The 14,368-nt window shown below is 39.2% G+C and overlaps 1 protein-coding gene across 1 annotated transcript in view; it reads right to left on the bottom strand.

Moving 5' to 3' along the window:
• Positions 1 to 3,553: 3,553 nt before the first annotated feature.
• The window catches only part of tex264b (testis expressed 264, ER-phagy receptor b), a gene marked incomplete at both ends in the record, with an annotated part of 32,915 nt that continues 22,100 nt past the window's right edge, over positions 3,554 to 14,368 (bottom strand). Inside the window, 2 exons of the mRNA XM_079218308.1 lie at positions 3,554 to 3,834; positions 13,003 to 13,165. Coding sequence (XP_079074434.1) covers positions 3,554 to 3,834; positions 13,003 to 13,165 — 444 coding nt within the window. The remainder of the gene's footprint in view (positions 3,835 to 13,002; positions 13,166 to 14,368) is intronic.

The raw sequence follows: 14,368 nt of genomic DNA, 5'->3' as shown, positions 1-14,368 counted from the left end.
TGTCGAGTGAAATTATAGAGGACAGAAGCAAAGCGGTTTTAGCCAGTGGTCAGTGCACATCAGTCTGACTGCTACTCTCTTTGTGGGTTTCTGAAGATGCAATGTTAATGAACGACGTTCAACAAATCAGTTTGAAATCATCCATTTAGTTTCTCTTTTTTGTTGATATTCACAAGTATGGAAACATAAAGAAAACTAACTTTTGTTCCAAAAATACTGCTTTCTACCAAGTAAATAACCTTTGCTTAGCTTCAACTTCCCACCCTAAAGGTTCATCCTTCAAGGATACATCTTTTTTAACATAATTTGGTCCTTATTTTCATACATAGTTTTGAAAACACTGTACTCATTAAAGTAATTGCTGGGAAAAAATAGTTAAAACAAAGTGGCAAAAAACTCGAGCAGCCAGACTATCAGATACAAGCCAAGCCTTGTAAACAAGCCAAACGTTTGGTGAGATCACTGAAACTACTCTATTTGGAGGTAAAACACAAAGTGGCTGCACTTTTAATATCGGGGAAATAATAGGCTACCTCATTACAGCCGGATAACTGTGTCCACAAATAGAACATACAATAAGTCAAAGTTAAACCCTTCAATGTCACTGCAGCCCCAGATGTCAACTATTACTTGTGTGAGTACAGAGTGATCCTAAACTATGACAAGTTGCAATAAAGCAGAATTACTTTTTAATAATATAAAACAGTCTCCCCACCAGCGTATGTCACACCAATGATATTTAAGTCGAGCTATGTTTAGATTCCCTGGAGGTGCTATAATTATACAAACAGGCAGCGTCTCGGGGCCTCACTTCGCTATTTAATGCACATTCATCATGTTTAACTTTATTCTCTGGCAATTTAACCCTCGTTAGAGCTATCAGCATTTAGATTAAAAATGTAAACACCCACTATAGATCATCTTATTTGTAGAACATTAGTTAGGTAACAGCTCAGCATTGTGACAATTAAGTCTCTACTGCAACTCCAATCAGAATTAATTAATGACTGAATGATGCTGTAACAGGCTTTTCTTCACATTTCCATGTGGAATAAGAATATACAGTAGCCTAACAAGGGATTGTCAAGGAAAATTACTCAAATGAGCAGTCAGGCAGCACAATATCTCCATTATTGGAATATCATTTTCCTCAATATGGCTGTATTATATAGTTAATGTCAATCATTACTTAAAACCGAATAGCACCACTTTACAATAGTTCTTTAGTTGTACTATAGTTGAGATAAAAATACTCTTCTGCCGGTTTTCTCTCGGCTTAAACAGTCCGATTGTGAAGCTGTTGCAGGATGAGAGTGTATCTGACAATGTAATGCACAGTTATAGTAAAGTAAAGCCTTATTGGTGTGGTTAGTTATATCAAGCACACCACGGTAAAGTGACGGACAGCCTTTGTCTCCATGTAACACTCATTTCTTTCCAAGGGAAAATCTGTTGAATCTTTAAGGAACACATTTTAGCAAGAATATAACAACTATTTACTTGAAACTGACGTATAAGACTTTTCTCACACTCGATAACACATCCCTTTGAGCAGCCTGCACCCTCAAAGTGAGCGCTGCTCTCTGCGACAAGCTCAGTGCGATCTCTTGTTTGTTGGAAAATAAAGGATATGGATATGACGGGACACACATTAACGCCTGTGTGGGTCAGTATGTGGTCTTTCAGGCTGCAGCTGCCATATTTATTTCAGAGGGAAAGAGAGAAAAGCATGAAAAAGGAAAAACAAACAGAAAATAGAGACCGTCCTGCAATGGGATCAAACACCAGCCGAGATGCCAAATAGGGCCAGGGGCATGGAGTAAAAGGCCCTTTCCCCACTTCCTTACGTCTTTCTTGGATCAGACCCATCTTCAAATTTGGCCTTCATTTTAATCTCAACTACATTCCAGTGAAGTTTTGTGATTGGATCTTGCAAAGTTGTGACAGAATCTGTTGTGACTGTCAGGCAAATATAAACACCTGGCAAAGGCCTCTGTGGTAGTTCCCACTACAGTTGGCGTCTCCAGGACCATATTTTGTCATGATGACACACACATACTCGCAAGGTGAAAACCATACCAGCGTCGCTGTTGCTGCTGGTAATTAGCCTGTGCAAAGAAACAGCAGATGGGAGAAAGGCTGAGAAAGTGAACAATATGACGGCTGCACAGAAAGTGAAGACGCTGGGAATGGATGTGTGAGGAAAATTTGAGGAAGTCAAAGAGGCCAGATGTAAATGAGAGGTAGAGTAACAGAGCTTTGCTTTCGCTAATAGTGAAATTAATATTACTTTTATATCACTTGCCTTGTCGTCTTTCTCCTTGACTGATCATGTTAACAGGCTCACAATGAGCATGTCCTCAATCTCACGAGTGCACGTGAGAACTACACGAAAAAGGTTATTATGCATTCATTCACACCTTCCTCTTTGGAAGTCAATTTTATATCAAAATATGTGCATTAGCAACACAGCTGTCAACACACAGCCTTGTGAAAATACACTCAACACTTCTTACAAAGCACACATTTTCAGTCAAACACAATATAAAAAAACCCCAGTACAGATCATTTTGTGAAGTCTATGTGCTTATAGTAATTTCAATGCCTTAATGAATGAAACTAAGGTCCTTTGTAATAAACTAGTCAAAAACTGAACAGAATTCCATCTATGTTTGTCAAACAACCCTCGAACAAAAGTCGTGTTCGTAATGGTTAGCTTCAGCACAGCAACTTAAAGACATTTCAAGTAAAATGTTTTTTTTCATAACATATACTCAGTTCAGTCATCTTGTATTCATCATTTTGATAAACATCATCACATGTAAAAATGTTTCAAGAAACTCAGGTTATCTGAATAAGTTCTTCAGATTTAAAGTGGTTTATTTTCTATCAGCAAAATCTAGCACATTTAAATAGTTTCACTTTAAAAAGGTGATTAAAAAAAAAAAAAGAGTAAAGAATATTTATATAATATATTTCTGTCTTATTATCAACAGATCAAATCGAAAGACCAAAATTTGCAAATCATTCTAACAAGAGTAGCCCGATACCACATATTCACCATGGACCTCCTGTGTTGCTCAATAACGTTTAGAGACACGTCAGTGAGACACACTTGCACTGGGTGACACGTTCCTTCTCTACAATGCACGATACTTTATTTGGAGTTGCATACATTGCCGTGCTGCTTACTTAAGCACCAAATTTGGATTAATCCACTATTTAATCCTCTTTGTGTGACATTTGCTAAAAACTACAGTGATCAGCTGCTTTAGGAAAACATTTTTTTAAGAATGACACCTTATATTCATGAGCGATTAATCTATAGGGTAAAATGGGCTCTCAGGGCAAGGAAGTCTGAACGTATTGAGAAACACAGCATTAGTTTGGGTCTTTTCATTGAAATTGTTCACAATACCAGGAATATAGAATATCACCTTCCCTTCAACATTTCCCCATTTGGACATGAACCCATCCTTAAACTAACTTTTATCATTTGAACTTCTCAATTTCAATCCTCTTTTTTTCTCAACTAATGTCTCTCACTGAACTGTTACTCCTCTCCTCCAACAGCACCCCACCACTCCGGAGCCTCCGGGCTCTTCTTGTTGGAGTCTCTGGGAAGCCGCTCTTCTCTCTCTGCCTGCTGTCCACCAGTCAGCTCCCAGTCCAGCTCTTTAAGCGAGGTTCCCCTGGAGCTCCGCCCTCTGTACTTTCTATCCCCTTGATCCTGGATAGCCACAGAGCGGACAGAGGACCCCGCCAGGGACGTCTCTCTGCTGTCCGACAGGAGAACCCCGCTCCCCGAGCTGCATTCACTGTTTGAGTCTGCACCTAGAGCAGTGATAAAACAAAAGGGAGGGATGGACAGATGGTGAGAGGAGTTCTATAAACAAACACTGCATGAGAAACTCTAGGCTGCCCAAAAATACAGTGCTGAGATTTAACCAAAATCTGCATGACGGGAGTTGAGCTGCACTATGACTTCAGCGCAAGAGAACTACCATCTCTTCCACAATTTGTGCTTCATTTTAAAAACAGACTTATCAATTATTTGGAAATTATATGCTTGGAGGAAAATGTATTCATACATGTATGAATAAATCTTCACATGAATTGTCAGTATATGAACTCGTTTCAAATATGCTTTAGAGAGGTTGTTCAAATAGTTCAAGGCCGTACAAAGTGTGGAGTTTACAGCCACGCTTGTGACTAACATGCTCACAAAGACAATGTTAACATACTTATACCATGTTCATGTTACACTTACACACATTTGCTGATTAGCGTTCAACAGTACAGCTGAGACCGCATGGGATGTCATTATTTATGCACACATTACGTAAAGAGCTGAATACGTTAAAGCTTTGACCTGATGATGGTATTGGATGAAAAGTCAGGGCCTCACCAACATTATTACAAGTCATCCGAAAGGAGACAAAGAGGTCTGTCCCAACTCTTATTTGAAATCATCAATTCATGGCAATTCGACCAACAGTCGATGCGACATTTCACTAAAACACAATTTGTAAAGCCATGACTAAAGAGAGCACTGTTGTGCCCAAATTAACTGGTGTTTGGTTTACGCACACTGTAAACTAAGAGGTCCTTTGGCTGCATTGTCTGATGGCTGGAAAGAAGCAGAACCTCAGAAAAACTTGATTGAGTACATCAACAGTTTTAGACGCAGGCTTTACACAGCTGGATAACCAGCTGGGGAGAATCTGGGCTTGGCTCAAGTCAAAAAGGAAACACTTATATGAGCGTTGCATTTTCAGTACTGGAGACCAAGTGCTTGCCTTGCTCCCTATGGTTAGTTCACCTTTTCAGGCAAAATTCAGAGGCCCGCATGCGGCGTTAAAACAAATCTCAGAGAAGAATTACGTCATTTCAACGCCTCAGCGTCGGAGGCCAACTCAGCTGTCATGTAAACTTACTTAAGCCATATAATGTGGGCACCTCTGAGCCACTTTCCTTCTGTGTGCAGCCACACCTGTGGTAAGGTTCATGCAGCTTGTGCCGCTGATCCAGTCCTGATTGAGTGCACCAAACCTGTTGGCTTGTGAGGAAGACTCATTGGGTATTCCTTGTTGCACGGCCTGTTGAGGAACTCGGAGACGCTCCTCAATCTAGATAAACTGTAGTGGCGCTGTGCAGAGCTGGTTTAGTAGATCCAGAGTTTTTAGTGCTCATTTAGTGGTCGCCCCCACTTCAATGAGCACTATATTGACGTGGAGATGCCGGGGATTTCCGGGTGGACCTGTGTAGTTTCTTTATAGCTCCTTTTTTTGTTTTGTTAGGGGTGTTGTCAATATTGACCACAACCCACTTACCTTCCATTATTTGCATTATTTTTTTGTTTCCACCCACGGAACATCTTGTAATCCTCACACAGCACTCAGCGCTCATGCAGACACCCACATACACCACTGATCACATCCCATCATTCCCTAGTTGTTTTGGGGTTCATTGCACCCGCCTTATTTACAATAAATTACTTTATTGTTTGCCTTAAATCTGCGTCTCTTCTCTTTTGTCTTGGCTTTAGAGCCAGCTCGTGACAGTCAACCTCATGGTGGCACGTGAAGAAAAGTCAGGGGATCCCCAAAATCTGTAGAATGTATCCTCTGTATACACATCCAATAGTTATGTTGAGATCTTTGTATATATAGTCTGATCAGTATAAGACAAACAGAAAGATAACCTATGCCCACAAGAGATTTTGAACCTTTGCAGTGACACTCAGGTCTTCACTTCTGTTTTGTTGCATAATTTATGTTTACTGGATTATAGTTTTTGAATGTAAATCAAATAAATAAAAAATACCAAACTAGAGAACACAAGAAAGATCATGAAGATCACGTTTCTTATACATTTGCTCCTTTTTTTTTCATGCTGTACTCCATTGTTATATTTTCTTAAATGTATTGAAATAAGAGATACACAAATTGTGTAGAAATTACAGGAACCGTTGCATCTTGCACATTCAATTCAGTTTAGTATTAATAAGTGAATGAGGAATTAGAAAATTAGTATAAAGTTCAACTCCAAAAATGTGGTAGATAGAAAATACTTCATTATTTTTTCACAGGAAATAGTTAAAGAACTATGGCATGAGCAGCAACACCTTGTGCTGCATCCTGTAGTCGGAACTCAAAATAGGCACTGAAATGTTGTTAATTAGAAACCCCTGTACGCTAAAGGTCTTCTGCTCTCTCATTGGAGGGGTTCATCGAGGCAGCGCGACCACTTGCCTCCTATGTTTTTTGGTTTTTTCCTTGCAGGTCACTAATAGGATTAATTTCATACCTGTGCCATTTGTTGACCTCTTTGTCTTGTGTGGCTGTAAGTGTTTCCACATAACACCTAAGACTAAGCCAGACTGTCATGGAGTGCAGACCTGATGATGACACACATAGGAACTAACCCTTCATATGAAAGAGGTGACAGACGCCAGAAGGTGGTTAATCGTCATGTCAGGTGACGTATAATACATGGTAGAGGTAGCGGAGATCTGTGCAGTGAACAGACGACAGGTTGACAAACTAAACCTTCTAGTTGCTGAGCGTATCAGTTGAGGGACAAAGCATAAAAAGCACAAAGCTTTAATCAAAATCTGCATTATGCAGTAACAAGTTATCACTGTTCAAAATCCACACCTATCAATCATCAAATGTATTTCCTCTGAAATCCATTCAACATTTAATTATGAGCATTTAGGTGAACACTGGCTGTAACCTAAACACAGTCATATTTATTTAAAACCATAAGATTGAACGAGGTGAAGAAAAACGGAACAAATACAGCAAAAGCTGCCGACTTGGTCAGCAACTCCGTGAGAAATTCTTGACTCAAAACTGCAAACAAAACATTTATTTTATTCCTCATTAATAAACTTCAAAAGGTAGTAAACATGTTGAATATTACACTTCTGGGCTCAAGTTAAGAGACTTCCAACAAGCAAAACACAAAAAGGGGTAATTGTGTTGCGATGCAAATACAGAACACTAATGAATTAACTAGTACAGAACATTAATGAGTCTGACATCAAGAGCAACTCTGATAGTTTATGAGGAAATACTTTACGTTTATGCATGCCAAGCCTGCTGCTGTGTGCGCTGTGATGCACAAAGTCACTACAGAGAGGCTAAAGGCTCATGTTGTCGTGTCACACATGCCCAAATATGATATTAGGAAAAGATGAGATATTGCAGTGGAAATCAGTTCATGTTGACAGAATATGAGACTGATGGCAGGATGGAGCACCCAGGCACTTGAACAAGAAATGAAGTGTGGCTTCAGCTGCAGGGTCATAGACCCCTGCAGCAAAGCACACTTCATAGTATTGCTTAGGCTTAATAATAATAATAATAATAATCATAGTCCCACAAAAACTTTGGCGCGTATCTCCTCCCACAGCGTTGCCCGCACATGCGTAAAAAATACATCAAAACGTGCGGCCTGATCGGGAATCGTGGTGCTATGACATTTCTAAGAGATTCGACCGGCCATTTTCCCGAAAAGTGCGAAAAAAGGCGAGAAATTGTCCCATTCACTTGACTGGGGTTTCGGACTGAAGAGAGCAAAAAAACATACATCTTTGTGCCCACAGTGACTCGCCATAATTTATCGTAGAGAAATGATTTAAAATTTAAAACGTTGACAAAAGTCTGGAGTTTATTTGCCCAATTGGGCATTTTTTGATAGCTAGCACAGTTTTCATGTAAGTATTGTTCAAGTTTAGGAAAATGTGGGAACCATTTCAGAGTTTACAATGGGTGTGTATGGGGCAGGTTAGAGCTGTGATGTCATTCCTAGACCACGAGTAGCTGTGTCCTAACGAACCTTTTTGTATTTTGCCATTCACTCCACAATATTGACTTTTGAGGCATAATTTATATATGAAAACATTGGAAATATTGTGCCGGTAGTACACATGCGTCGTGGAATCCAACAAATTTATACTGTTTTGTCAGCAAGCCTGAAAGCGACATGAAGACCGGCCAACAGCTCCATCAACCTCCATGTTAAATCGGACCACAATGTTCTCTCATGACGGAAACGTGAGCACTTTACAAACTGAATTTACACTCTCATTTATAAATCCTTTCAAATATTTAAGTACACGGAAACGTTCTCAGAAGTCTTGTGCTTCTCATGATTGCGTTATTTTCGTGATGGGATTCACGGTTGTCTGTCAAATACAATAGTTTGAAAGGTTGTTTTCTCATTAAATCCACAGTCCAGTCTCCCTGCTCTGTGACAGTGTTATGTTATAGATTTTGTTATGTAATCACGTGATATGTTGCAGCAAAGTGCTGTTCCATTCATATTTACACCATCAAGCCCTCACAGCTAATGTTGGCATATATATATATGTATATCCAATCCACACATACACACCGAACGTAATACTGTCGCGTGCACTCAGACTCTTGATCATATTTATGCAAAAATATAATTTTTTTTTTTTTTTAATTTTTTAAGTCAAGGAGTTATTGATTCTTTAGAGATCAAGGACAATAGGGGCTGGTATTCATATGTAATCACGTGATATGTTGCAGCAAAGTGCTGTCCTATTCATATTTACACCATCAAGCCCTCATAGATAATGTTGGCATATATATATATATATATATATAAATAATGTACCTCAATAACACATCTCACTACCGGTAATGTATATATATTGCGACGTCTTACGGCAGTAGTAGCCACACTTTCAAAATTTCTTGTGAAATTTTCTCGTTATTTCATCTAATTGCATGTTAACTGCAAAGCTTTTTGGGAGATGCATTATTTATTGCAGACTAAACCATTACAGGGGACTATGACGATTTCCACCTTGTGGAAGGGAAGTTGCATACATGAGAAAAAACACAAACCATACAAGTCAGCGCTTACCAAATTGTAGAATTAACTCCGAAATATCGTTATATAATGCATTTCAAATTCAAATGAAATCTTTGACTGAAGCCACAAGCTCTTGTTGGTAGTTCTACACCCACTCCATGTGCTTTTAATTGATGGAGCCAAGAGATAAATTAAATAAAACATTAGAAATATGCATACTGAGCTCCGATAGAGCACCGAGTTTGGTCTCGTGTTGGTTTTCCCCTGCTGGTTGAACGCCTCAGCAAGTAGCAAGATTTAATCAGTCAGCGGGGGAGAAAAATACCATTTGGATTGGAAGAGACACATTAGGAATAACATCTTCATTTTTAGAGGCAAAAACTGTCGCTGCATTTGATTGGAGGAGTTGAGTGGTGCCTTCAGGCACCAGCCTCTACATGCATCTGAGTGACACAGTGGGTTAAGATTCAATGTGCAAACTCAAACTTATTTCACAGAAAGATAATTAGCAAATTAAGACTTAATTCCACTAATAACTAAAACAACTTTTGAGGAATAGTTTGGCATTTTGGTAAGTAGGAAACTTAGAGGATAAATATTTTAAGAGTTGAAAAGTTGAAAAATCTGCCTAGCAGCACTTTCAAAGCGCACTAATTGCCATGTTATCATCAATCAGTCAGTCTCTGCCTGTTGCCTGGCAACCTCACGGTAAGTACAACACTAGTCACTGCACCAGAAAGAAATATTAACGGCATGTTTCTCTCCATAAAACCACAAGTGGTCATTTCTATATTTCTGTTTGTGTGCAATTTAAATAAACAAAATATAACGTGCCAATTAGTGAGCTGTAGAGGAACAGACAGGCAGATGTTTGAGTATGACAAGTCGTTATGCTAAAATAATCTTATATCTATTAGCTCTAGTTTGATACTTAACAGACAGATAAGAGATTAGGATGATAATCTCATCTAACTCGAATAAACAAAATAGCGCATTTCTCAAAATGTCGAACTATCAGAGATCTAAAATACTTTTATAATTATCACCAGGAAGATTTGTGACATGACTTGGACTTGTGATTTCACTCAATGAAGGCTTTGACAAAACTTGACATTTTACATTGACTTGAAGCCCTATGAAGCAACTAAGAAAAACCTTTAAGAAGAATTTAACTAAAAACGAGATATTGCACTTCATCCACTCAAAGACGTGAGACTTGCGGTTCCCCAGTGTGAACTATGTGAGAGAAGGACTGCCGTCTGACAGACTGAGGAGGCGGGGGTTGATCCGGTCACTGAGACGGGGTCGGATGGGTGGGTTGAGGGAAACTGGACCAAAGACGCCTCCAGTGTCCTGAATGCTCCACTGATGTGGTTGAGTTGATCCCAGTGTGACAGGAGCATGGCTGCCTCTCCCATTATCATTCACAGTCATGGACCCCCATGTCATTCCCACTCTGCACTGCACCAATGACACATGAAAAGCAGTGGAATACTGTCAACAACTCTCAGTTTGAATCTGTTTTGTAGCCAAAAGTAGGGATCCAAATATATTAAAAGTAAGTAATTCCTGTAACACCTGTTGAGGTAACTGAGTGGCGTTTTTGTGCTTTGTCAGTGCAAAATTAATTTACTTTCAATTTAAAAAGGAGAATATTGGTGAAGAATTGCCCTCAACTAAGGCAACTATTACAGATACATTATAGTTGGGGGAAAGGTTTGCTTTAAACCCATGTTTTATACACAGCATAATCTCAAAACAATCCTTCCCACTAAGAATGAATGGCTTTCCCTTTTGGAGAGCATCACTAAATTTAAGTGTTTGAAGTTAGGAAAATTAAGTTATCCAAAATCTAAGTTGAATGTGGACACGGATTTCCCTGAATACATCCATCACTGTGCACGATGCTCCTCAGTGCCGACGCCAAACAGTGGGCGCTCACCCACTCTTCACTGCATTATCTCCAACTGTTTATTTATACTCTGTACTTTATTTTAGAGACGTTGAAATCAACTGTAACTCTTAACTGACTTTTCTTTCTTTTTTAACAACCTTTTAGAAGCAAATTAGTATTAAAATAATCAGATGCAACCTTTTAAGATCCATTAATAATTTAGTTCATAAAATTAAATAAATTAGATTGCAGAGCCCAATGTGACATCTACAGGATGCCAAGCATTTGCAATACCAGTGAATATTTTGCATTTCTACTTGATAAATGAGTTATAAAAACTATTGGTTTATTAAAATGGTCACTAATTAATTTTCGGTTCATTAGATATAATATGGCCTTTGCCACAAAGCTGAAGCAATTGGGTGCTATGAGGCTGTTGTTATCAATGAAGTCTATTTTCACACTCCATGTCAACTCCTTAGCCTCGCTTCATCTCCCATCAACCAGGATTGTCGCTTGAAAACATTTGTTCACAAGCTCTTATGTCTCGCTCTTATCCTCTTATTTGAGGACACATTAGTGTCAAGTGGATTGTGCATCTTTAACATTGAACGTAAGATTTCCATGTGCTGTCCGCATAGCTGTGGCCGGGCCCTTGGTGACTGCGTGGCAACACACTTCCACTAGAAGCTGTTGTGTCGATGCTTTTCATTAACACCTCGGAAGGTGTCAATCACGGTTTGCATCTCCAGGGCTGCTCATAAACAAAACAGCATGGAAATGAGGTCCACCTCCCCTGGGTCCCACCCGAGCAGCAACTCCCACAGCCGAATGCTGAGCCCAAACACAGGTGCCGTAACATGGCAATCAAAAATAATAATGTGTCTAAAGCTCTTTTTTAATAACAGATTTTACTTATCTGAAATGTGTCTTGTGGCTATTAGAAGGCTTACAGCAGCACTAATCATTATTTAGCATTTGCAATCGCTATCTGCACCATCTCCGATTCACAAGATAATGGGCTAATGATTATACAGCGCAAACACACCCATCTGATTTCGCAGCTTTTTTTTGCGTCTGGTTGCAATTATCCATGTCGCAAAGTATACAAGCACTTGAGGTCAATGCGCCGGTTGTAAGAGGTAAGACTCAGCCTGAGCCGAAGGTCTTGTCATGAGGGTCCTGCCAGAGGTACCTCAAGGCAATTAAGAGTGAAGAAAGGGAAACTATGAGAGGCAAGAAATTATTTGTTTATCCATTTATACAAAACATTATTTTTCATTAAGCTTTTTCTTGTTTTTCTGTCTCTTATATTTAAAAAAAATGACATGTCGGGGAGCTGTATTCATTAATTTTTCATGTCACTACTGTCATTTCATCCTGTCACTGCGTCCCAAAATAAATGAGTTTGAGCAGACACCTCCTATAAATGTGCTTCAGTTACCACCAACTCTCTGCAGATGCTAATAGTTTCACTGTGACTGTGTGTGGCTAATAGCCCAGATCTTTGTGAATCAGACACATTTTGCACCGAATGGAGGCATATTTTCTAATCCAAATACGTGGCAATAGCGCGAAGACGCTACTTGCTTGGCAGCACATTTAAAGGAACATTTCAGAATTACATCCTCCATTGCCGCCCCCTCCCTCTGGAACTCTCTCCTCAGCACCTCAGACATTCTCCATCACTTACCACTTTCAAAACAGCACTCACTTATTTGAATCTGCTTTTAACCTGTGATGCTAGTTCAGTAGGTTTTTATTTTGTTCCTTACTGTTATATCATCTCTCTTGTTGATTTTGTTGTTGCTTCTATTGCTTGTTTTTAACATGTAAAGTGCCTTGAGTATCTTGTAAAGCGCTATACAAACATTTTGTATTATTATTATTAGTATAAGACTGCAAACATACACTTTTGTCATTCATGCTTTTGAACGTTGCTCTTCAGTTTCTGACCTTTTGTTGTAGAAAGAAAAAGAGGATTGTATTGTCCCAGGATGTCCGAAATGTGAAAGTAAATCCAATGAAGATAAATGTTGCACTGCAGATATCTTTTTAAATATGTGTTATGTGGATGGAGAAAATACATCTTGACAAACAAAGAGACATCAAGAATAAGTTTGATTAGCAATCATCAATGGTATAATAATGGTTATGTAGGGAAACTAAGTGATGCCCATTTTCTATCAGTATGCCTATCTTAACAGGGCTTTGAAACACACAAGGTTCAAGTACAAAATAATGTATGTTCTTACCAGAGACTTCAGAGTCACTGTGCAATTCCTCTTGTTCCAGCCTCCTTTCTGCCGGTCGGACTTCAGGCACATAGAAATCTCCCTGGCGGGCCAAGGGGACCATGAACTGGATCAGACCCTCTCTGTAGATCTCAAGGAACGGGTGAGCACACAGCCTCCTTTCCTGCGAGAGATCATTTAAGTTGGCGAGAATAAAAAGCAAGTTCAGGATTTACAACAAATATAGTGCACAACATTGACTTGTGCTTTTTCTTCAATGTTTGAGTGTTTAGTAACATGACCAGCAAGATGGTTTGCTACACAGAACCATCTAAGTCTGTCAGTTGGGAGGAGAGCGAAAACACATTTTCCATCGAGAAAAGACTTCAGTATCGTTCTTCGCTCTTCTTTCAATAAAAAAAATACTCTCCAGTTCTGATCAAACGGATGCTTTTGCTGCATCTACGTCAACCTCTTTAGGAGCCACCATTATTGCTGAAAACAAACATGGCCCGTAGTTGCCAGCGGCTGACGAGATGGATTTTTGTGTGATCTCGTAATCCTGCATTTCTTGTGTAACATCGTGACATCGCAACAATCCCGCTGCCGTGCAACGTCAAGTGTTGAGAAGTAATTTAACAGCACAATTCAGTCAAATTCCAACATGTTCGTTATAAACTAAATCTAAAAGGTGCAAAGTCATCAATGTAAGTAAAGTAAAGTAAAAAAAAAGAGTCCCATAGACACTTATTAACACTGGGAAATTTGCTCTATGTGTTTGAATACACACACACACACACACACAGTACATGTGTATATAGTAGACAGAGGAAACACCATAGTCGGATACAAGCACAGACTCGTCAATAATCCCACAAGTGTGCTTCCTTTCAATGAGTGAAAATGACTAGATTTCATATGTAGGAACCTCAGCGCTCCACCCCCTGAACTACCATCAATCTCCTTCTCCTGTCTTCACATCACACATGTGATGCAACACATCTGTCTTCGTCAATGTTCAAGCCTCCACGCGCTATGCTGCCTCGTTTCAAAATGCTGCTCTTCTTCCGTTACTTGCCTTGCTCTTCTAGAAGTGAGAAGTCTCACATGACAGACACCATTCCACTTCTCCGACTCATTAACCTTTCATACACCATGCTTTGTTATTCCGGTCATGCACATCCGATGTCTGTTACTTTCACCCTTTTGACATATACTAAATGCCGAGCAATACTAGAAACACATTGCAGCATCTAAATGGGATCAATTAGATGATTTGTTTGTATTTGTCAGTTTTCATAGTACTTGTGTAACATATGTGTTGGTGTTTAATGCAATTCAACAAATAAATAAACTAGCTGTTGGTTATTAGCAGATGTGATATTAC

This window comes from Taurulus bubalis (genome assembly GCF_910589615.1).
Source record: "Taurulus bubalis genome assembly, chromosome: 5".
NCBI lineage: Eukaryota > Metazoa > Chordata > Actinopteri > Perciformes > Cottidae > Taurulus > Taurulus bubalis.
This window is presented reverse-complemented; position numbering and strand designations above follow the sequence as displayed.